At 43.3% G+C, this 23,222-nt stretch overlaps 2 protein-coding genes across 2 annotated transcripts; both read right to left on the minus strand.

Annotated features, from left to right (window-relative positions):
* Positions 1-399: 399 nt before the first annotated feature.
* On the minus strand, positions 400-6,401 carry LOC133916613 (probable UDP-3-O-acyl-N-acetylglucosamine deacetylase 1, mitochondrial). Its single transcript, XM_062360359.1, has 7 exons — positions 6,299-6,401; positions 5,903-6,220; positions 5,527-5,733; positions 4,610-4,708; positions 4,181-4,245; positions 1,719-1,863; positions 400-717 (listed from the first exon to the last, which is right to left on the minus strand). The coding sequence occupies exons 1-7, from the start codon at positions 6,356-6,358 to the stop codon at positions 631-633; spliced, it is 981 nt and encodes a 326-aa protein (XP_062216343.1). The 5' UTR covers positions 6,359-6,401; the 3' UTR covers positions 400-630.
* Positions 6,402-8,488: 2,087 nt separating this feature from the next.
* Positions 8,489-19,440, minus strand: LOC133916614 (nuclear pore complex protein NUP155). Its single transcript, XM_062360360.1, has 13 exons — positions 19,142-19,440; positions 17,642-17,811; positions 16,917-17,043; positions 15,887-16,149; positions 14,164-15,799; positions 13,873-14,085; positions 13,504-13,751; positions 12,984-13,395; positions 11,919-12,124; positions 11,474-11,819; positions 10,497-10,715; positions 10,075-10,403; positions 8,489-9,137 (listed from the first exon to the last, which is right to left on the minus strand). The coding sequence occupies exons 1-13, from the start codon at positions 19,301-19,303 to the stop codon at positions 9,035-9,037; spliced, it is 4,434 nt and encodes a 1,477-aa protein (XP_062216344.1). The 5' UTR covers positions 19,304-19,440; the 3' UTR covers positions 8,489-9,034.
* Positions 19,441-23,222: the final 3,782 nt, after the last annotated feature.

Consider the following 23,222-nt stretch of genomic DNA (forward strand, 5'->3'; position numbering starts at 1 on the left):
CAAGAGCTATTTATTTAATTTTTTAAGTTAGAAAATATAAAAATAAAAAAAGCTCTCCAGTCCGCGGGCGCGGGCGAGGTCGGGCTTTTCTCCGTCAGCCGCAAGCAACCACGTCGGCCGCTTGCTACCTCCGCAAGGACATTTCCGCACGTGCCCGAGCACGTCCCTTTCACGCCCACCGCGTCCTACTGCCGCCTCAGCTCTGTTCGTGGTTATCCACAGGGAAACGGGGTGACCACGACGTGGCGACCGGCGAGGCCTCGGCGGCTGCGAGCTACTGTTTGGATGGCAGCTTTCTGTTCCGTAGCCAGATCAAAGGGGAGATCCGCTGGAGCGTTCAACCCCAGCTATATAGTTCAGCTATACACAACCGCACCATTTGTCGGGAAAATTGTATGATTAAAAAAAAAGTGCCTTATAAGTTTCGATGATGCAGTTTGTGATTCTGAAGGAAATTGTCAATGTGGACAAAGGCTAGAAGCTTCGGTGAAGAAAATTGTCCTAATCGACTACTAGTAGTATAGTACTGATGCTGCCCTGATTGTTGGGACGAGGGCCATCAGGTGCTTATCCTGAAATGTAGCTTTCTAACCACTATCAACAACACGTGAACAACAGTAGCCGTACATTTCAGCATTTGCCATCAAGCTTTTCTTGGTCCACAGTTATCTTCCCCAATAGACGGCTCAGAAAATTTGTGTGCAGGGCATGACCGGCCTTTGTCACAGAAAAGGAAAGGCTAGGTTCAGGTGCCATAACAGAGCTCCACGGAGCATAAACAAGATAACAAAGTCGGGAAAAAACTAGGAAAACAATTTACAATCTATTCTATTAGATCTTCTTGCACAAAAAAGATACTATTGCAGAGAATATGCTATGGCTTCAGATAAACCCCTATTAGCTTAGAACCACATGTTTACTTGAAAGCAAGAGGTTGTGATGTGCCAATGCCCAATGAAAACAAAAAAAGGTGGTCTATAGTTTAAGGTCACATCAGAATAATGAGTGTCAATGCAACTTGCAAGTCATTAGTTGAATGGCCTATCACAGTAACGGTACTCTTTGTAATTGATGTTCCCTTTTGGATCGAAGGGTAACTTTTGCCTAACTTTGACTAGACCTCTGATCTATTAATGGTCTCAAGTCTGTGTCCGATGTTTTCACTTTTCACTGTCATGAACTACATAATCTTTTTACCTACCACTACAAATGGGATTGAACATTAACTTTGTAAAGGGAGTAGTCCATCAAAGTTATAAAGGTCAGTCAATGTGATGATACACAAAATGAAACCCTCGAAAAATGGTCACAACCTTACAAAAGTCAACAAACTGAACAACCACATGAAACATTTTATGCTAGAGTCCAACTAACACCACCTAACCTCCATTATTTATTGAGATCTCGTGCAAACTTAAGTTTTTTGTTAAGATTAAATCACCAAGAAGATAGGCAGTAAATGAAACCCAAAGGCAGACTGAATGGCAGTTTCAGCAGTGTGAACTTACACGATCCAAAATCCAAATAATGAAACAAAGCTGTAGAAAACAAGTTTATGAGGCTCAACGTCAGCACACAAACTAGTGCGCAGGACAGCATAAGCCTGGAGCTTATGCGGTGGTTACTCTAACTTTTTAGAGAAATGGAACTTATGAGGCAGTGCTAACTTGTTATACCACACATAAAGTACAGTAGTTAGTTTAATACAAAGAACATACCTTATAGGCAACTATATGAGCGATTGGAAAGCCTTGATTACCATTCTGCGCAAGTAATGAGAAGTCACCTATAAGATCTAAAATCTTGTGGCGGCAAGGTTCATCCTTGAACCGCAGTGGTGGATTTAGCCAGCCATCGGAGATGCTGTCAATTGCCAAACAAGCAGTATACAATTATTTGATATAATTAACAAGAGGAAATACACAATTTAAATCATGCAATAATTTCGTTCCTAGCCCATAAGTCGCAAACTCATCAATGGGCAAAGTTTTGAAAAAAGAGAGAGAAGAGAAACCAACATTCCCACTAGTTGAACTGTACAGCACACTAACTTTTGGGAGGTCAACTACTACAACAGCAGTACACATTCATACTAAACTAGTCAATATGAAAGATGACATTTGTTAGGAATAGCAACTTGTATTCAATAGTAACCTCTGGGGTAATATATAGATTACATGAGTACGTAATGGATAAGGACTCTATATTCCTACCTGCCTCCTCAAATGTAAGGTGTATGCAATAGCGTTGCATTTGAAAGAGGTGACACTAAGTAATAAACTTAGAGTAATACATAAAAATAAATTATCTCTTCAAAACCGTTATAGAGTGGAGTCTTGGTAATCCTACCGAATCAAGCCGAAGAAGTGTATAGCGAAGCATGAGAGTAGAGTCGTGATGATGACAACAAATGAATGCCCTTAGTCGAGAATCGCAACAAAGCGACAATGAGTAGCAAGACAACAAAAGAAGTTGTCACTAAGGCTACGAAAAAACCTAGATGACATAGTTACACAAATAAAGTCGAGAACATATTAGCTAAACAAAGACGAATATTTAGCTAACCACAAAAGAAATTGACTTACTGATTGACGAAGGAACATGTGGACTCACACGACATAGACGAACTCAAATAGAGACTGGAACTTGGATGGACACAGCGGAAAAGCAAATACTAAAGCTTGACACAAAAGAAGCTAGCAACATAGCACCAAAGCACAACCTAGTTGTAACTTAGAAAAGCCAAGCAGAGCCCCAACAGCAGCGGCAGGACCAAATAGCAACTATGGAAGAAGATAGCTAATCAACCTTCTGTTGACCTAAGCTCTTCAAGGGCAGAGGTGACCTGCTCTCGAACAAGCTCAATCCTCTTCAGATAAACCTCAAGTTCTTTAATTTGTTGTTGCCTCCACTTCTCACCACTGGGCACCCCGAGTTCAATCCGGTCACCCCAAAACCAAGGGCAAGAAGGAGAACGCGACGCCCTAGGCATCTTGAAGGCGAATGCGGCGCCGACTCGATACTTCTTCCTGAGGCGGTGCTTCTCGATGATCTGGTTCTTGGTGAAGTCAAAGGAGAGCTGACGTCGGATCTCCTCGTAGTTGAGGAAGCGGGAGGCATGGAGCCAAGCCGAGCGGTGGGTGGCGTGACCAAGGCCAGGGAGATTTGGGCGACCGTGCAAATCCGCGTGGGAGCGCATGAGGCCACGTCGGGCAATGCACTGGGAAGTCGCCACTAGCGGCAACAGATCGAGGGTCAGCGCGGGTGAATGCAAGACAAGCGGCTGTCGACGGGGGCGGGCAACTGCCGGTAGTGGCGGGTGGCTGTTGGGGCTGCTGAGGAGACTGCATGGCGCCAGATCAGAGGTTGTCGGCCTCGGAAGCGTCAGAGTTGACCAGCGGCATCCCGCAAGCGCCGGCAGACAGGCTACAGTGAGTCGGCGGCCATGAGCAGAAGAGATGCCAGTGGAAGAACACAACATAGATCGATGTGGAATACTATAGATGAACAATACGTGATCGAACAATTCGAAGGAATCAATCCGATCTGAGGTGTGTGGAAGTTGCAACACGCAAGAAAACCCTAACCCTAATTTTGGCTCTGATACTATATTAGGAATAGAACTTGTATTCAATATTAGCCAATAAGGGTAATATATAGAGTACATGAGAAGTACAAGATAAATACTTTAGTAATTTAACCTATACGTAATGGATAAGAAATTTAGTAACCTAACCTATACGTAACAACATTCACTGTGAGGATATCATGGAAAGTATGAATAAAAAGGCTCCTATTAAAATAAACTTTACTCAAAGTTCAGAATACATGTTCGTACTAAACTTAGTCAATACAAAAGATAAATACCAAACAAGCCCCTATCAATTTTATAAATTCTCTAGTAATAAAAAATCATATGGGTTGGCACTCATTCAGCTATTCCTGACACAAGATATTTAAGAAATGAAGCAACAAGAGGTTAATGTTGCAGTTGCATTATAGGTGTCGAAATAAGTTCAAATCATGTGTTACCAATATGTCAACAAGGTGCAGTATTCATAACAGGTGCAGTAGAATATAAACTTTTTAGAACTATGTCAATAAGGAAACTACCAATACGCAGTTCTGCACAAAGTCAAATAAACAAGAAGTAAATGTTTTCCAGCATATTATTCTTCACCTGCAAACCATAGCATTTTCTACTGATCCTCCTTTGATGAGCCCAGCACCACGCATTTTTTCAGCCTGTAGGAATCAAAAATGCAGCAAGCAAAAGGGAGTCACTACACACTTTTAAGTCCTCATCCATGCATTCGTGCACTTATTACTGAGTACTCTAGGAGATGAAAACAAATATAAAGCCATGTATCACGAAATCATTACAAAATAGATGAGGATTAAACCATGTGCTAGGCAAGTAATGTTGCCATACAATATTAGAAAGAGGCCTGCTCAAGTAATTTATAAGTGTAAATGCAGATCCAAACAGTTGCCAACACAAGTTAGTAGCATGTAAAGTGATCTTATAAAAGATAGCACAAGGCATATCACCATAAGGAGACAGAAGCAGTCATGCAGATGAAAAACATGTACTAATGTAAGAGTAAACCTCTTCAAATATACAGAAGGTTCTTGCAGGGGCAATCTTGCTCGAGTATATATTAGCATCCAGGAAAGTGGAAAACCATTGACACCCAATCGCTGGCACCTGCAATAGGATGCACACTTCACTCAAGTTCTAAATATATGTTTGAAATGCTTTCCACATTTTGAAAGTCCAAAAGTAGTTAAAAGATAATATGCCATCTGTTAGTGTCGTAGTCAGCACAAGGCATCTGCCTCGAGCAATGCACGAACATTTAACTAATGCAAACAAGAAAGGGAGGATGCGTGCACTTCTTCCATAAAGAACTATCAATACCCATCAGGTTACTGGTAATAACATTAACCAGAACGAAAGTTAAGCCTCAATGCCTCATAAGCAGTAATGTTAAACCTTAATAATCATGTTCTGGTACACATTATCTGTATGGGCAACTAAAGTACTATGCTCTGGTGATGTGACAAGTCTTAACTTGGCCTGTGCCATAAACATGCACAAAGCCAGCAAAATCACAGATATCCAAAGTCCAAACAATGCAATAGGCTTTTACCAAATCATGTCATACATGAACCTGAAACAAAATCAGACCCAAAAAGGTCAACTTTTAGTGACGCTGAAACAAGGTAAAGTTCATAGTGTCCGACTGACTGAGTAACCCTGGCCTCCTTGTGTTTTTCATGTAATGGTGTACTGTTATTAAGAATTTGATAACCAATGCATCACTCAATAATACTACATAACCCAATTACATATCCATCACATAATTAGGCATGGCTACTAGAAAAGGCAAAGTAGTCCTGATAGTCGATAAATAAAAGAGAAAATGCAGAAGCAAATAGAAAAATCTAAAGATTTGCAGAATCAAACATATCAACTGAACAAACTAGAATGTCCAGATTTAAAACAGAAGAGACGAGACGTACCTTTGGGAAATCAATTCCATAGGTGATGTGGATTTGCGAGCTAGGGAATGCAGCTACAAAGCAATCATCTCTCTGCAAGTAAGCAGGCTCATGAATTTCGGGGGACAGTTTCTCCAACTTTTGCCCGCTGGAATCCTCAGCGGCACACAAACCTGCGCTTTGTATTGCCTCTACCCACTCTTGCGCTGATCCATCAAGCAAAGGAATCTGCCATCACTTAACCACTTTCACATACATCGAAAGGACATCACGTTGCAAAGATCTTCGTTGCATAGGAATCATATGTCAACAACTCAACACCTACGCAACTAAAGGTAACAAATTGGAAGTTGGGAGCAACTAAAACAAAGTGGCAAACGAGCAAAAGGCTACGAACCTCGTCGCCGCCGCTGACCTCGACGCGGCAGTTGTCCACACCGAGCGCCTCCATCGCCGAGAGCAGGTGCTCCACCGTGCGCACCCGCGGGCCGCCGCCGCCACCGCCACCCCACCGAAGCGTCGTGCAGAGCAGCGACTGCGCCTCGGCGTTCCCCACCTCCGCCGCCACCCTCGCATCATCCCTTCCCTCCACAACGAAGTACCTCCCCTCGCCGGCGTGCGCCGGGAGCAGAGTGGCGGTGGCGTGCGCGCCCGAGTGGAGCCCCACGCCCGACCTGCTCACCGCCGCAGCCAGCGTTTGCTGCGGTCGCCCCGTCTGGCAGAGGAGGGGTTAGTCAGTTAGGGCTTCATATAAGGGTTTTGAAACACTAGAGCGTCGCAGTCATTTACCAACCTGCTTCCAGGAGAAGGCGGCGCGGGAGACGGACTTGAGGGCTCGAGCTGCGGCGGACATGGCTGCGGCGGGGTTGCGAGGCAGCGAGCAGTAGAGGAGGCAGGGCCGCAGTGATCTTGATTTTTTTTTAAATAAAAATATTGCAAATATATGCTTATGTTTGAAAATTTGGAGATCTAGACTCATATCGTCCTTTCTAACAGGTGGCATATTTAAAAATAAAAAATATTATGTTTCAATACTCTCAAAATTCAAAATATTATAAAAAATAATCATAAAAAATTTATATAGTGTAGAGGATACTATCATCTAACTCTCAAAAAATTCAACTCAAATAATTACTTGTTCAATGAGAAATAAAAGGACTAATTTCATGTACACGTCTATTGAAAGAGCTATAGGAGTTTAGATTTATATTTTTTTCAAAATAAACATATATATATTGTTTTATTTAAAAAATAAAATTTTGGTTCGTCACGTCTCAGGTCCAGCGACCGTTGACCCCAAATCGGTCAGCCCGTCTGCGCACCATCCAGCCCAACGAGCGCGGCCGTGTAATTTCTTTTTCTATTTTTTTTATTCTCTATAGTTTGATCCATATGATTTAGACTCGTAAGCTTTCACCGTGCACACTCAACAATTCAAAAGGTACGATTTAACATTTTGCGAAACCTAAATCAACAGCCATAAAAAATTATTCTACTTTTCAGAAGACGTGTTCAAACAATTTGCGCTAATTCGAAATATTTGAAAGACATGTTCAACATTTTTTATGTGATGTAATGAAATAGTATTATTTGAATTGTTAATTAAACTTGAAAAACAAAAAGAAACAAAATATATTCAGTAATCTTGTTTATTGCATCAATTGTGAAACAAATTATGATTCAAATGATTTTTAAAATGGTGAACAGACTTGAGAGATAAACATGTTTGAAGTTTAAAATCGCGAAAATCAATCCAACCACCCATCTACCATAGCCATTCAGGCTACGGAGGGCGCCATATCGCTTGAAAGCTTGACCGTTGAGAATTCTAGCCAAGACATTCTGTCGTGCGTGCATTTCCCGGATTTAAAATCCCACATGGGGTTACCTTCACAACTAGATCCCGGACAGGCTGTGTGGTACACGCGAGCACACGTTTATTGGTATTGTGCATTCCCTGCCCTATGGTTATGGCCTCCGATACCTCCTGATGTGTGCCGCGCATTTTAGGTGCGCGCATGGCATGAGTGTGATAGTGTGGAGTAGAAAATTATCAACTTATCATCTAGAAAAAAAAACACATAGCCGCTCTGCAAGACAGGAAAAGTGGTTTTGAGAGCCTGTCGTCGAGGCCCAATACGAGTGCTACCCGAGCCGAGGAACCCTCTTACAGTCACACCTTGGATCCCCGGCCTGAATGGATGGCTATTGTCAGTACCCAATATAAGTGCTACCTGAGCCAAAGAACCTTCTCACAGTCACGTCTTGGATCCCCGATCTGAATGGACATCTGTGGTCAGTGTCCAATACAAGTGCTACCCGAGCCCAGGAGCCCTCTTACAATCTTGCCTCGAATCCCCGACTTGAATAGACGGCTGTCGTCGGTGCCCAATACAAGTGCTACCCGAGCCCAGGAGCCCTCTCACAATCTCACCTCAAATCCCCAACTTAAAAGGGCTATCGTTAGTGCCTAATACATGTGCTATCCAAGCCCAGGAGCCCTCTCACAATCTCGCCTCGGATCCCCACCATGAAGAGGCGGCTATCATCAAAGCCCAATATAAGCGCTACCCAAACCCAGGAGTCCTCTCACAGTCTCGCCTCAGGTTTTCGTGGCCTGAATCGGTAACAAAGCTTGCTAGAGAAGGGTGCAGTCGATTCTTTGCTGATCAGGATACCTCTGAACTTTGACGTTTGGTTAGTATTTTTTCAAGAATCACATAACTATCCATTTGTTTTAGACCAATCACATAACTATTCATTTGTTTTAGACCAATCACATAACTATTCGATAAATATGCTTCTGGAGTTCAATAAATTTATCAAAATATTTTCATGGTTGACATAAGTGATGCATATCCTATGATCCTATCCCCCTAGCGTTAGAATACATCAATGTGCCAAAATTCCCGTCCAGAAAAATTAAAAGTTAACGAGAAAAAAAGAAATCAATAAATGGAAAAAGAGGGACAAGAATCCAGCATTTCCGACAACATCAATGATCACCTTTTCAGCTACTGAAGTAATGTCTGGACAACAACTAAAACATAGATGCCACAGAGCTTACAATTTTGAAAGAATAACCAACTGTCGAACTGTACAACCCCATGGCACATATTAATTTTCGATATCCTACATGAAAAACGGCATGTAATCAACAGCTAGATCTTTGTGTTTTCTAAAGCCCAGCCCCAGTTTTCTTGCTGTTTTCCCACTTGAGGTAAAGCCAGAGGAGCAGCATCTACTGCATGATTAGGAATTAATCAACACACAACTTTGAAATAACTTTCCTCGTCGGCAGCTCCATTATTCATAGACTTCGTGACCAAATAAAAGATGGCTGCATATGGATAACCTGTGATTAATGATTCGAGCAGCCTTGGGTTCTTGCAGACAAGTGTAGATAGGAACAATGGCTTATCAGAGATCAGGTCCACGTCAATCTGGAAGCCTTGCTTGGACTTTATTCCTCTGCTTGATACAACAGATGCAGGACCGTACTTTACAAATGTTGATAAGTGAAAAGTGGCTAATAAGGAGATAATAATTTCTCCTCTAGTTCTCGGAAACTACGGTAGACATTCTCAGTTTGGTTCTGTGGAAGGTTTAATCGCCTGACCTCAGTCATATACCTGAAATTGCAGTACAACGTAAGGGAATGATCAAACAGAACTGAAAAGTGGTAGCATGATTCACACAAGTAAAACAGTAATTGTGCAAACATATAGGATGTTACACACCGGAATTAAGGAATTATATGGGAATGCTTAAATGCCATGATAAAGGTAAAAAGAAATTTCATATACATAGTTCAAATATGATGAAGAAAATACAATGACTTTTAATTATTAAAGAAAATACGATGACTTTTAATTGTTAAAGAAACAATAATAATGAACGTCAAGATGTAAAATAGCTAATCCTTAGCAAACACTTGTGAAAAGCAAAGGTTTGCCCATTTTAAGAAAACCACATCAAAAGAACAGTACTATGCTCAATCTCTGAGCCAATCTAAAGCTACCACCGCAAGGTGGTCGACAGCAGTTTGGATGATAATAACTCCTGTTTGGAGCCACCTCAGAAAAAGAAATTGATTCTCTCCAGAAGAAAATTTGAAAAGATACGGTTTTCCCCCTAATATGTAGCAGATTCAATGAAAATATTGTACGGAATGAAATGTATCTGGTTCAGAAGTTCAGGGATGCATATCGGTAAGGCAGTTGGATGATCTAAACTCAGAAGCCAAAAACAACATTCAGAATAACATGCAGCAATCATAAGACCAGTGTGGGCTATATGCCTGAAAGTGTGTTTTTTCTGTGTGTTTTTCTTAGTATGTGTGATATGCCATGCTGACTAGCACATCCACATGTACCAGCCCACTAGGCCATGGTATAAGGCCAGCACAGCAGCATGCCAACTGAATACGTATTTTACAAAATTCAAACAATTAATATAAATATTTTGTAAATTTAAACAATTAATATACGTATTTTACACTTATATGAAACAGTGTGAATGAAAAGAAAGAATGTTGTAAATTTAAATGTGATTCATACATAAACTTACCTGTTTGCCAAACTAATTATTCTATCTCGAACGCCTTGATTTGAAGCCCCTGTTTGATTCAGCGAAAATGTTCCATCAAAAAAGAATGAAGCCCCGGCACTTGTGGTGCCAAGTCTATGTGCAATGACAGACATCCCCCACTCGCGGAGGATTGCAAGAACTGATCTCAGAAGGCGCAGCTTCAGATTTAGTGAGGGAATGATTGCTCCATTAGACAACAGTTGATCATACACAGCGAGTACAGGTTCAGGAAGACCTTTACAGGCACCAAGAAGAGCTCTTGCAACATCCTCGTCGCCAACTAATTCTTCTCCTGAACTTAATCTATCCTGTAGATAAGAGCATGGTAATGTAAGTACCCGTGTGAAATGCCCTCATAGTTAGTCTGGAACATGCAGGTGTAGACAGAATATATGAATTACCAAAGCAGCCTTCTCAAGATGTAGGCATATTATATCCAAAGGTAAACAAGCTCCATCTGCAGGATCAAGTTTCGAGCCTACTCTTTTCACCACAGAACACGCTTCTGCAACACCACCTCTGGTAAGTGCCTGGTCAAGGAGTCTGGCCCAAATTTCTCGAACAATTTTGCTATCAGCATCTCCAGAGTAATTTGCAAAGCTCAGCATTTCCAGGCAAACCTAACAACAAGAAGCTTCAAGTCATTTTAGCGAGAAGGCCTTTGATGATAACCCAATCTAGATGCAAGACTTAGCAAGTAAAAGGTACTCCAAAGTACAAATGCAGACAAACATTCTCAGCAACTTAGATTCAGAAGATTAAAAGAGACTGCTGAAAATTCATATCCAGACCCCAGCCAATTTTTCTTAATCACTGAGAGGCTTGAAACTGTTAATACAACGCCACAAACTAATTTGGAAACCTGCTAACTGTGTACAGTTACAAGTAAATAGGATTTGATGTGCCTGATACCTATAAGGATTAAGTATTAAGGACGAGCATACATACGAGCTGCTTAAGTCACACAATGAAGCAATTCCTTTTGTAAATTGTAATTCAGCTTACCAATGGAGAGGAAGTTTCAATTTCAGCCAGTCACCAGAGTACGACCAGTCCATACTCACATCATCTCATTATTGAATTTTCTTTCATATGTCGGTATTCTGCTTGGTGCCTAGGCCAATTGTTTTATTCACTACAAAGGATTATATTCCGTTCTTTCAAGTTTCATCTAATCCCGTCTGTCTCTTATTTCAGCAATATATCATTAAAATGTTGCACATCCACTAACTCTGTTATTATGGAGAGCAGTAGAAGTCCTATGGATGAGCTTGTAACATACGTTCGAGACAAATCATTGAGATGCAACAAAGCATACTAAATTCACAAAAAACATGGCCAAGGAAGAATAAATACCAGGAAACAAAGAAAACCATACCTCCCAGAGATTAAACGGAACAGCATAATCATTATATAGTTGAGTGATACTCTTGAGATTCAATGAAAGCTCTTTTGCCTTATCCTTAGCAGACTTAGCAGTCTCTGCATCAGCAAGAATGTTGCCACGAGGGAACGGATCACTTGGTGATTCAGAACTGCTAGGAAGATTTTCAAGCCGTGAAGCCATGAGCTCCAATTCTTGTTTGATTTGCATTTGGAACCGAATTACAGCAAGTTTGCCTTCAAGCAAATCCACTGTGCTACTATCAATAGGATTTCTAGAGGAATCAGCAGTGATGCCTGCACTTTTGGCCTGAAGCACTGCATTGCTCAGATATTGATACCTGGATTTCAGAAGTAGGTGTTGTACTGTTATTCCATATATATGATAGGCCATATGAAAGTAAACAAATTAACAAAATAAGGAGTCAAAATCTGGAGACCTCTGGTCAAGAGTAGGGGCTTCTTCAGAATTGGAGCACTGTCTCTCCGCCAATATTAACAACATCCTGGCAGCAGCAATATGCTCCCCCTTGAGAACATAATACTTGGCTAGGAGCTCAAGATATTTTGTTTGACTAGTCGAGATAGGTGCACCTAAATCATGCAGCTTAGTGGCTTCTGATGTAACTGAAGAAACTGCCCGAACCTTTTACAGGGAAAAATAAGTGGTCAGGAACAGCATCCAGGTCTCATACTCCCTCCGATAAAAACTACTTGACGTTTTGGACATGACATGGCCTCCAATGTATACCTTTGACCACTATTTTCTAGTAGAATACATTTATAAATCCAATGAATTTATGACATTTAAAAGTATTTTTCGAGACAAATCACACATATGATTATCATGTTTCCAAACTAAATATTTTAAAAGTTATTGATAGTCAAAGTTTCAAAAGTTTGACCGGATCTTGTCCAAAACGTTGCATTTGTGACCGGAGGGAGTACAAAACAGTAAAGCCTTAAAATGATGCACGAACTATGATATTCCACTTGATGACCTGGAAGGATCTATCAAACACGAAAGGTATTTATGTAATCATATCACCAGCATCTAAGGAAGTCATTCTCACATATTCACAGCAAACTAACTTGCTAATTAGCTGAACCAATACATGGTAGTAAGATCATATTTGCCAGTATTTGAGAGACATGCCAGGCAAACCTGAGCAAATTCCACGACTTTCTGGCTTATATTAAACAGGACAGGTAAAAACATACTATTAGTTTCAGTTTCCATTTTATCAAGATGCATGAACCATGGATCCTGTCAGGGCAAGCATCTGAAGGGAAATGATGAAGGAGTGGCAGTATAAAACATCAAGATAATTAAATCAAGCAACAATATAATTGGTCCAGATGATTCACTTGTATGTCAATGGGCAAAACCCAGAATAGGATAATATGACCGACACACCAGGTAAGTTTCCAGTTTGATGAAAATAGTAATCATGTATTCATATTTCCAAATTCCAGTGAAACAAAAAGTAAGAATTAGGACATACCTCTTCGTGGTGCTTACGACCAGCACTCTGCAGAAAAGAAACCAAATCAGAACCACCATACTCCAAAAGTTCATTTTCCAGACCAAGCTCGATAAGTGTCCTGTATAGATGCTCGTGAAAAACTGTGTCCGGCCATTGGACACTAAGTTGAATGATCTGTTTAATATACTTGCTTCGAGAAGCTGGATCAACAGCAGTTGCTAAACCAGACGACTTGTCTGCACCTTGTATCCCACTTTGCCCAACACCCTTGAGGGTGCGCAGAGCATTCATAACTATCTCATAGCACTGTTCACGCTGCAACATTATGGTATCATGATGCCTTGGATCAATTTGCCCATTGATAACATCAGCATTGGAGTCAAGTGCTTGAGCTTTCTGTAGAGGCAATCGAACTACAGCCTCATAAAATCTGAACCCCCACCCAACAAAAGAAAAAAAAATCAGCTAGTGGATTCAAGAAAATAAAGTTATCAGGATTGATAGATCTAATGCTGAAAAAATCCAGTAAGCATTTAACCTTAGATTCTCAAATCTCTTGCATATGGCACTCAAATCAGCAGAGTCTGGAGTTTTAGTCAAGAGGTTGAAAGCATCTCTAGCAAGAATATCTCTCTCATCATGGTTATTAGTCATAGATGCTCTCTCAAGGCATTCCACTGCTAAGTAATATTTGTAGTCTGACTCATTGAAGTAACTAGGGCAACCCTCCCTCAGTTTAGTACTGATCTCATCAACAGTTCCTCTGCCCTCTGGGCCAATATAGTACTGCAAAAATCACATGAAATTACAAACCTAAATTGAAACGAGAAATTTATATGTGCATGCTGCACTTGTGATTTCCCGTTTCACATTGGCGGAGTAAGGAAAGGGAGGTTGACAGTGTTACCTCCATAAGTGCAGAAATAAGACGCATTGCAAGTTGGTCACCATCCTCCGAACATACCAATTGATGAAATGTTAATTGAATTAATTTTTTGCGCAAATCATTACCCAATGTCTGAGCCAAGCGAGCAACATTATGCTGGCAAATATGTTGAAGCAGAACGAGTGCTTCGCCAGATCTCCTAAGCAACCGCCTAAGACACTCCATTGCCCTCACCTGTCGATCCAATTAATGTATGTCAGCAAAAAGAATTAAATTGTGCTGTAATTATCCTGATTAATTTCATAATGTTACCTCCATAGCAGCTAGTTCTGCTGATGTATAAAGCAACCTTGGCTTTTTATTTGATGCAGATTGATCTGCTGGGTTCATATCTCGAATTTGAGAACTGTACGGACTCCTTCCATTGCTACGCCCCCCAGAACCAATAATAGGCCCTGTTTTGTATAGTATGGAACCAGAATCTCCCAGGCCAGCAACATAACCATAGAGCCCTCTTCTCTTGTTTCTTCTGGACCTTAAAAATGTTTCCAGTGAACGAATTTTGCTCTCAAGAACTTTCATGGCCCCAGTTGACAGCCTGCAAACAACCACACCATCCTCGCGTTCCTTATTACCTGCCGGTCCTCGAATCACCATAATAGGAAACTCCCATATGGGATAGAGTAGTCTTGATGAGCACAAACAAAGCCCTTCATATGCACCAGAAAACAAAGGTTCTGCTTCTTGAACAACTTGCCCCATACTGAAGCCTCCAGCCTGAGTTCGAGTATTAGATAAAGCAGTAGTGCCATCAATTTGAGGCATCCCAACAAGTCCAGGGTCCTCAAATGCCTCAGCAGCTTTCTCAGAAACAGCACTGCTTATTAGACTATCTTCTGCATAAAGTAGCTTCGCAGCTAGCATTAAGCACATTGCTGCAGCCTCTCCAGCACCAAAGCGGTTAAAGAATTCTTCGATTTGTGATCTCAAGGTGTTCCCATCAAACAATTTTCTTAGAATATCAACAGGCCTGTTAAAAACTACCTCCATCAAACCCATTGTATTGAATACAACAACCCTCCTTCGAGGTAAGATATGCTGGGTAGGAAGATCTCCTTTAGCCCGCAGTTTTATAGATGCCTTCTCAGAAGGTTTTCTGAAACCTGCGAAGCATTCCACATCAGCATACAAAGACTGTATGATAAAAGCAGCATCTGGAAGTGGGAAGACATCGGACGCACAAAGCATCCGACCCTCAACAGGCAAAGCAGAGACTGTTTCTCGCAGAGCTCGAGAGCTTCTAGAAGCTGTTCCAAAGGTACTGGGAAGGGATAACTGCGCAGCTGAATCTTTCTGCACAGCCAGAAGAGAGGACATAGCTGTAGCAGATGAATCTGACATTATAAGAGCACCAGCAGAATAGAAAGCAGACTCAACTTTTAAAGCTAGATCCTCAGGCTGAGCTCTGCCAGCAGCAGAAACAGCTCCAAATGTGAGTCCACCACCAACACCCAAAGGTGGGGAAGGCCTAGTAGCAACAATTTTTAAACATGTTGGCCTCTGCAAACCACTGTTCAGTCCAACTGAAGAACCACTTCCACCTGATGTAGAAAGGAACAATCTCTTTCCATCCGATAAAACAGCAACAGCATGGAGCCATTTCGATTCCATAGCCGACAGAGGTGTGATGCAAACAATTGATGGTTTTGGTGATCGTGCAGCTCTTGGTGCATTAGGCCTCCGACCACCATAAGGTGCATCCCGTGGATCAACAATGTTCTTTTCTTCAGTAATTTTTGTCAAAGGACCATCACCGCTAGCTCCTAAATCAAATAGCTGCAATTTCATGCCTTCTGTGCGTGCATAGATAGTGTTCCTCTCCTCATCAATAACCATATCAATAATAGGATCAACAGTGGAGAATTTGAATGCATTTGGCAGGACCCACCTGAAAATCATGTTTAGTTGAATAAGAAGGTGACCAAAAATTCACAATAAACTTAAGTATCAGATTTGGTATTGCAGTACTAGATACCTGGACAGAAGGCTGCCAATACCAGTGGTAAGACAAACTTTACGGCAGCGCTTACGCCAGCCTGAACCAGTTGTATACTGTAATTCGTATATATGCCCATCACGTCCGGCTAGGAAAATTTGGCCCTTATCCGTGCATGTGATGCATGCCATTGTGACACCATCAGTGGCAATCATGTACTCAGGTAAAGGTTGTAAGGAGAGCTCAGCATATGGATCCGTTCCATCAGCACTAGCAGAACAACAGACTCCAACAAGTACGAGCTGGCACAACAAATGTAAGTGAATGTACAGCTTGGAGAATAAGCATCATAAATAGATAGATCTAAAAAAAAGAAAACTGTTGCTTGGAAGATTGGCAGGTTCACAAAGTAAATGCATATCACTGAAGAGCAAAATCAGCAAAGGACAGCTTCATAAGTAGAAAAATGACAGATCATTAAAATGAAGTTTTCAACGATGTATATAAGTTTCAAATCAGTGGGAAGCTTTTCTGTGATGCATACGAGCAATATGAGCACCCAAGACATGATACTTGTCGAGCATTTGCTGTCATCGGGAAAAAAAAAATAGCAGACAGCTATCTGATCTTCTGCTAGATAGTCCAAATGGAATACATAGCATCATTGTTTCAACGCATCAGTGATTCAGTATGGCCCAACTGATAAGAGCATATTAGGGTCACCATTGCTAAATATGTCAGTTGAACAAAAAGCATTTTATATTTGAAAATCTTAACCTAATTATTGACTTTTCGCAGATGTTGAGAGTATAAAACCTTGTACATGACGAAGAGAGTTAATGGTGCATCCTCTAAACTTATACTGATACTTTTCTTGTTATGTACATAGTTTCCAATGTTTAAAAGTAGCTAGTTTTCAAAGCTAAAGATAGCTGCAGGGTAGAGTTTAACATTCTCTAAACTTTAGTCCTAGTTAGATAAGTACAAGAATAAAAATATGGGTACTGGGAAGAGTATTTCTTAATCATTTTTTTTTTACTTTCCTGAATTTATTTTTCAAATGCCATACCTCAACAGGAGTTGCTAAAACTAAAAGGTATTGAATGGCTTCAACAAAAATCCCAGGCTTTGCCCTAGCAAGGCCAACAGCGCAAATTGCTTGCTCATCCACATTATACTCTTGACACTGCCCATCCCTGGGAAATAGAACAAATCATACAATGATTATGAGCACAAGCATGGCATGTCTCCATTGAGGACAAGATATCACTAGACTTATGAGAAAGTGCTATTTATTTGCTACATGATAAATGCACGAGATTATCTTCAGCACCTACTTCATTTCAAAAAAAAAAAATCAGCACCTAGTAGATAGTTATGCCGCCTAAATGTGCTGCACATTTAAAGAGGCATAATTTTGTTGACAGTGATAGATGGTAGGCATGACAGAGCTAGCTGGGTGCTGAGGCCACTCCTGTTCCAATGGCCCACAACATGGTCTGATTGTACAGTTAGACAAGTGACTTTAACAATGACCAGAAGTATAGAACTAACACCACACAGTTGATTAATTTGAACAAATATTCGCATGGACCATGGAAGGGAACAGTCCATAAAGGACTCCTGCAGAAACAATTTTACAAAGGAAATGCACTGTATACCTGGACACTACTCACATCAGTGAAAATGAGATATTGAGATGCCATGTAAGTATTATGTTCATCATAAGGTATTGCAATTTTAAGCCTAATTATATGTGTATATAGAAAAAAATAAACAAAAAAATTGGCTAACCACTTATCGAAGCGCCAAACAAAAAATGAATTGTCAACTGTTGCCCAGGCCCGGTGTATGTCAGAAAATATTCCACAAAGGGCTGTTCCTTCACCGGCCGCCGCGTTATATCTTTCAATCAACATAGGAGGGAGCTGCCGAGTTTCTGCAACTTCCACCAAAGGAGGCCACTGCAGCAGAGGCAAAAAGTATAGTATGTATTAAAAGAACACAAAGGGGAATGCATTTTTAAAAACTTTAAGGAACAACTTCATAATTAACTTCAAGACATAACTTAGAATGCAAGCAGATGTAGAAAATGAGATGCATTTCTGAGACCATGCAACAAAACCATCGAGTTTTTCAGATGATACGCAAAATTTAACTCTTGTAATGGAGAAAGGACACTTATTCTTTTCATCAACATCAACCGACACATCAACTAAAGAACACCTTCCAGCATTAGAGGCGAAAACTTCCTACATGTCCCAAATTGTGTGTAAATTTCCTCATCTTTTGTCCTAACACCCCGAAGAGTTAAAACTAAAAACAGGAATTATCTCAGATATTCAACAAAAAATGCAAATCAAATCAACAAAAAAAATTATGTACCACTTCTACAATTTGGACAGTAAATGCTATACCCCTTGCTCAGCCAACTGAAACAAACAAGAATGATTAGCTCCTACCTTTGTAAAATTTTATTCCCAATACCTAAGAATAAATATGTCCCCTGAATGAATGATACCACCAATTGAAAAAGCTCAACAAAAACTATTTTCTGTTTAGTTTTATAGTCCTTTCTTTTCAATAAGGATGTAAAGTGCCAACAACCTTAATTCCACCTTGTCTTGAGCTCAATGCCATTATTGCTGACTGGTTACCAAGCCCATATAAGCCAACATTGAGCCTGCCTGTTTAAAAAAGGAAGATCCCAGAGTGGTTTTTAGTGTCGCAAAACTAACACCGCTCACTGTATACTAGCTTCCATTTGTTTGCCCCAGTTTCCAAGCTTCGCCATAAACCTAGAAGACTAAAAACTATTTCAATATCTGCTAATGTCAACTCCAGGCTTCAAATCCTGCCACAGAATCCCCCATATTTTACCCCAATGCAAATTGCTCACATGGTTACACACGCTATTTTTTGTCCTGGGATGTCACCTTATGTTTCCTAGAATTTGCCCCAAGATTACACAAAGTTTATCACAAGATATCATCCGAACTTTCCAAAATGATACGCTACTGCAGCAACAAAAAAAAAACTTGAATACAATTTTCTGTGACTCGAAATAAACAGACCAAATTTCTGCTCGCCATGTTCTCCTCAACCTTCACTTTCGCTTCCTCGCCACCCCATTCCACGGAACAAAACAATGATGCGAATCCCCCGAGAACAACTGCTGTAACCCTCGAATCCAACGAAAACCTTCGCCAAAAACGGACGCTGCCGCAGATCAACGGCTCAAGCGTGTGCAGCTGCAAAGTACACGCAGCACACGACTGGTCGCGAGGGGCTCACCTCCTTGGGGTGCGAGGAGTAGGGGTGGGACGCGTAGCGCGAGGCCTCGAGGGCCTCCTCCAGGTCCGGCTGCGCGGCGGCGTCGCGGCCGATCCGCTCCGAGACGTGCAGCCCCGCCGAGGCAACGTCGGGGCCGATGGCCTCGTCCTCCCCCCACGCCATCGTCGGAGCGCCGCTGCACAACGCGGAGGTGGGGGCGCGGGAGCGGTGAAAAACCCTAGGGCGCGAGGGGCAGTGGGGGACGGCGGTGGGGTGGGACTGTGGGAGGTTTGGTTGGGTTTTGATGTTTTCGTGGGCGGGTTCCGGATTTTGCCGTGGCGCGTTGGGAGAAATTTCCCTTTCCGTGAGAGAAAAGCACCGCACCCGACAACAAGTCCGCGCGTGAGTTGAATTGAATCACACAAGATTCAAATTATATTGGGTTACTAAGAAATAATGAACTTAAGTTTCGTGAATTGAGCTTCGAAATTGTTTAAAGATAAACATTTCCCAGATAAAATTACCAAAATTTAGTGATTTAGCAAGAGTTCGTCTTTCCACAACAAATACGGCGAGAGTTTCCTCTAAAGAATAGACTCAAACTTGTAAATAAAGTTTAAGAGAAATAAACACCATAAATGTATTGATGGTAGAAAAAATAAATCGATCTAGGGAGTATCATAGGTTCACTGTGATGTGTGTTCAGTGTCCCTTGTGACCGTTTTCTGCTCAGAGGATCGAGGCCTCCTATTTATAAGTCCATGCGTAGCTTGGCATACAAGCTATCACAATGTGTAAATATCCAGGGTCTGGCTAAATTATCGAGCCTTATCCCGAATGACTATCTTCTATTCTGTCGAAAGATAAATATCGATCGTGGTAATTATCGTGGTGCTTGCCCCCTGAAGGGGGAGAGCCGGTCGCCAATTACAGCCCAACGTCGCACTGTTAGGAGTGTCAAGATAGCCATCATCACACCGAGATGTCAGAGTGGCGTCTATTCAGCCTAGGCCTTTAATACCGGTCACTTCCTTGCAGGCAAAGCACGATCGGCGCTCCCCTCTCGGCAGATCTTCCCAGGGCCTGTTGACTCATCTCGTTGCCTTCGAGAAGGTGGTCTGATCATCTCGGGGCGGGAGGCATAGAACAGGGAGGTGAAGACGTTGGGAAGCGGGACCCCGGAGGGCTGGGACTTAGGGAGGCCGAAGCTTCGGTGGATCGAGGCTTCGGGAGGTCGAAACGGCGAAGCCAAGGGAGGGCTTCGTAGGTGCGAAGGGTACCGTGAAAGGATCTGATGATATCGGAGATAGAGCTTTTAGCAAAGGATTTGGAGATCAAGGCTCCGGAGGGACCGGGATAGCGATCTTTGACCATTATCCTCAAACTGGTTTATTTCCCCCCACCCCCAACAGTACCCCCTAATTCTCGGGCCCCGATGTTTCGAAGGGGCGAGAGGATGCAGAGGAAAAATCAACCCCAGCCTGGTATCGTATCAAGGATGCCTGATGGCGTTTCTCTGTCCTTCAAAGTGGCCAGAGTAGAGGTTTTGTGTGGGTTTGGAGAATCCCACACGTTCGCCTGGTGGGACAAGGCGTATCACTGCTGTGTTCTGATTGGATAATGCGAGGGGTCGCTAGGGTCTTGTGCCCGCGATCCTGTCACGCGTCGAAAGGGGTTTGTGTCATTAATGTGATAGGACGTCCGCGCAAGAAATTTAGGCATTCCGTCGTGGAGTGCTGCCACGTGTTGGAGGGAAATCGGATAGGGCCACGACCCCCTCCCCTAGGAGTTTTAATGGGAGGACACGACGACGTTCGTCCAGCTTCATCTTCCGGACCTACGTGGCTGCGTGGCTCGGGTATAAAGCCGGGGTTACCTGGTTGGAGTCTCCGTAGCCCATGAGCAAGCAGTTAACCTTGACTTGAGTATGGTATCGTCTTCCTCCTCATCCTCCTCGGAGACATTGATGATCTCGATGGCTCCTTCGGGAGTCGGGTTGTTTCGGTTGTCGGTAGAGGCGTCGGAGGCGAAACAGCTTCCACCTTTGCAGGGGAGGCGGTTGTCCGCCGCCCCGGCCTGACCTTTGGCCGGGGAGGGCATGCCTGTCGAGATAATTGATATCTCCGATGACGACAAGGAGACCGACTGGGATCTCCTACGAAGGGAGAGTGAGCCGGCGTCAATGGGCCCGGCGGCGAAGCAGGAAGGGGCTGGGAAGGCGAGGGAGAGGGCCTTGCTGGTAACCTCCTCAGACTCCTCAGGGTCCTCCGGCAGCTCGGGAGCCGGCTACTATATCGGCTTCCGCAACGGCAGGGCGCAGATGAGGCGCATACACCGTCTCATGCGTGGCCCCTGCCGGGACCCATAGGAGGTGAAGACGTTCACCGAGATGGCGTACTTGGTGTCGCCGTGATATACCCATGTCACGGTGAGACTTAGTCATCTTGTACTCTTTCTCACCTTGTTTTGCTCCGTAGGGATCCATCTTCTTTGTGGCAATTTCTGTACGGTTGTTTTAGTTTGTATCCTCTGGATGTACTGGTTGTTTAATAATATAACGTGGATCTTCGAGAACAGTCATGTCTCTTTCCATATCAGAATGTGAGAGGACCTTTCGAACGGGTGTCCGCATGCGTGTGTGCTTTCGTGCCTCTAAACCATACTTCTTCATCCCTTTCGAAGGCGATGGTTAGTTTTTCTGACGATCGGTGGATACTTAGGCTAACTGAGGAGAACCAGGTGGAGTAGTGGCGATCTCGTCGTCTCTGGTTACTGTGTACTCATCAGGCCTGGTTACTACGTACTCCTTCCTAATTTGTTCTAGATTTCCGACTCAACGAAGTCTCTCTGGAACCTTTGGAGATGAGCTCCGGAGGTAGTCCTTGACCCTTCGGGTTCCTTAGCAACTGCCCAGGTTGAAGGCGATGATGTATCAGAGGCACAGCCGAAGGCTTAGGCAAGAGAGGCGGTCCCTTCAACTGCTGTCCAGCTCCGGAGGTATTCCATCCGGAGCTTGGCGACGGCGCGTCGGAGGCGAGGCCAAAGGCCGGGCGGAAGAGAGGGTCCGCGACCCCCTTGGCCCTTAGCCGTTGCACGGCTCCGGAGTTATTCCGTCCGGAGCCTGGCGACAACGCGTCGGAGGCGAAGCTGAAGGCCGAGCGGAAGAGAGGGTCCGCGACCCACTCGGCCCTAAGCCGCTACCCGGCTCCGGAGGTATTCCGTCTGGAGCCTGGCTACGGCGCGTCGGAGGCGAAGTTGAAGGCCGGGCGGAAGAGAGGGCCCGCGACCCCCTCGCCCCTTAGCCGCTGCCCAGCTCCGGAGGTATTCCGTCCGGAGCCTAGTGACGGCGCGTCGGAGGGGAAGCCGAAGGCTGGGCGGAAGAGAGGGTCCGCGACCCCTTTGGCCCTTAGCCGCTGCCCGGCTCTGGAGATATTCTGCTCGGAGCCTGGCGACGGTACATCGGAGGCGAAGTCGAAGGCCAGGCGGAAGAGAGGGTCCGCGATCCCCTCAGCCCTTAGCTGTTGCTCGGCTCCGAAGGTATTCCGCTTGGAACCTGGCGACGGTGCATCGGAGGTAAAGCCGTAGGCCGGGCGGAAGAGAGGGTCCGACCCCCTCGGCTCTTAGCCATTGTCCGGCTTCGGAGGTATTCCGTCCAGAACCTGACGATGACGTGTCGGAGGTGAAGCCGAAGGCCAGGCGGAAGAGAGGGTCTGTTACCCCCTCGGCCTTCAGCCGCTGCCCGGCCTTGCTGTCTCTGTAATGGATAGTCTGGGGTTCCACTATGTTTCCCATGCTATGAGGCGCATGCTTTTATTAAATGTTAGTATAACCCTCATAAAATAACATGTAAAAAATGTTTTTGGATGAGATGATTGGGTAATATTGTTACCTTTTACCATAGTTTGAGTCACGTGACCATACCTTTCCCTGTAGGGAGGGGGATTTTTATACCTATTTGATTTGTCTGCTGTGCCTTTTTAGAGGCTAGCGGATTTTTTACCCCTTCAGCACGAAGGCATTAGCCTTCAAGATGCCGGGGTACCTTTCTCGCCAGGTCTTTTCAGAATCCTTTTTCCCGGTGGAGTTTTAGAAGAGAACATCT

This window comes from Phragmites australis, chromosome 4 (genome assembly GCF_958298935.1).
Source record: "Phragmites australis chromosome 4, lpPhrAust1.1, whole genome shotgun sequence".
In the NCBI taxonomy this organism is placed as follows: domain Eukaryota; kingdom Viridiplantae; phylum Streptophyta; class Magnoliopsida; order Poales; family Poaceae; genus Phragmites; species Phragmites australis.

Coding starts and splice junctions, on each gene's coding strand:
- LOC133916613 (XM_062360359.1), bottom strand. CDS start 6,358: ATGTCCGCCGCAGCTCGAGCCCTCAAGTCCGTCTCCCGCGCCGCCTTC. Junction 4,709..5,526: donor ATGGAATTGATTTCCCAAAG/GTACGTCTCGTC, acceptor ATCCTATTGCAG/GTGCCAGCGATTGGGTGTCA. Junction 4,246..4,609: donor CCTTCTGTATATTTGAAGAG/GTTTACTCTTAC, acceptor TGATTCCTACAG/GCTGAAAAAATGCGTGGTGC.
- LOC133916614 (XM_062360360.1), bottom strand. CDS start 19,303: ATGGCGTGGGGGGAGGACGAGGCCATCGGCCCCGACGTTGCCTCGGCG. Junction 17,044..17,641: donor GTTTGGCGCTTCGATAAGTG/GTTAGCCAATTT, acceptor TCTATTTCCCAG/GGATGGGCAGTGTCAAGAGT. Junction 10,716..11,473: donor TTCCGTTTAATCTCTGGGAG/GTATGGTTTTCT, acceptor TCTTGTTGTTAG/GTTTGCCTGGAAATGCTGAG.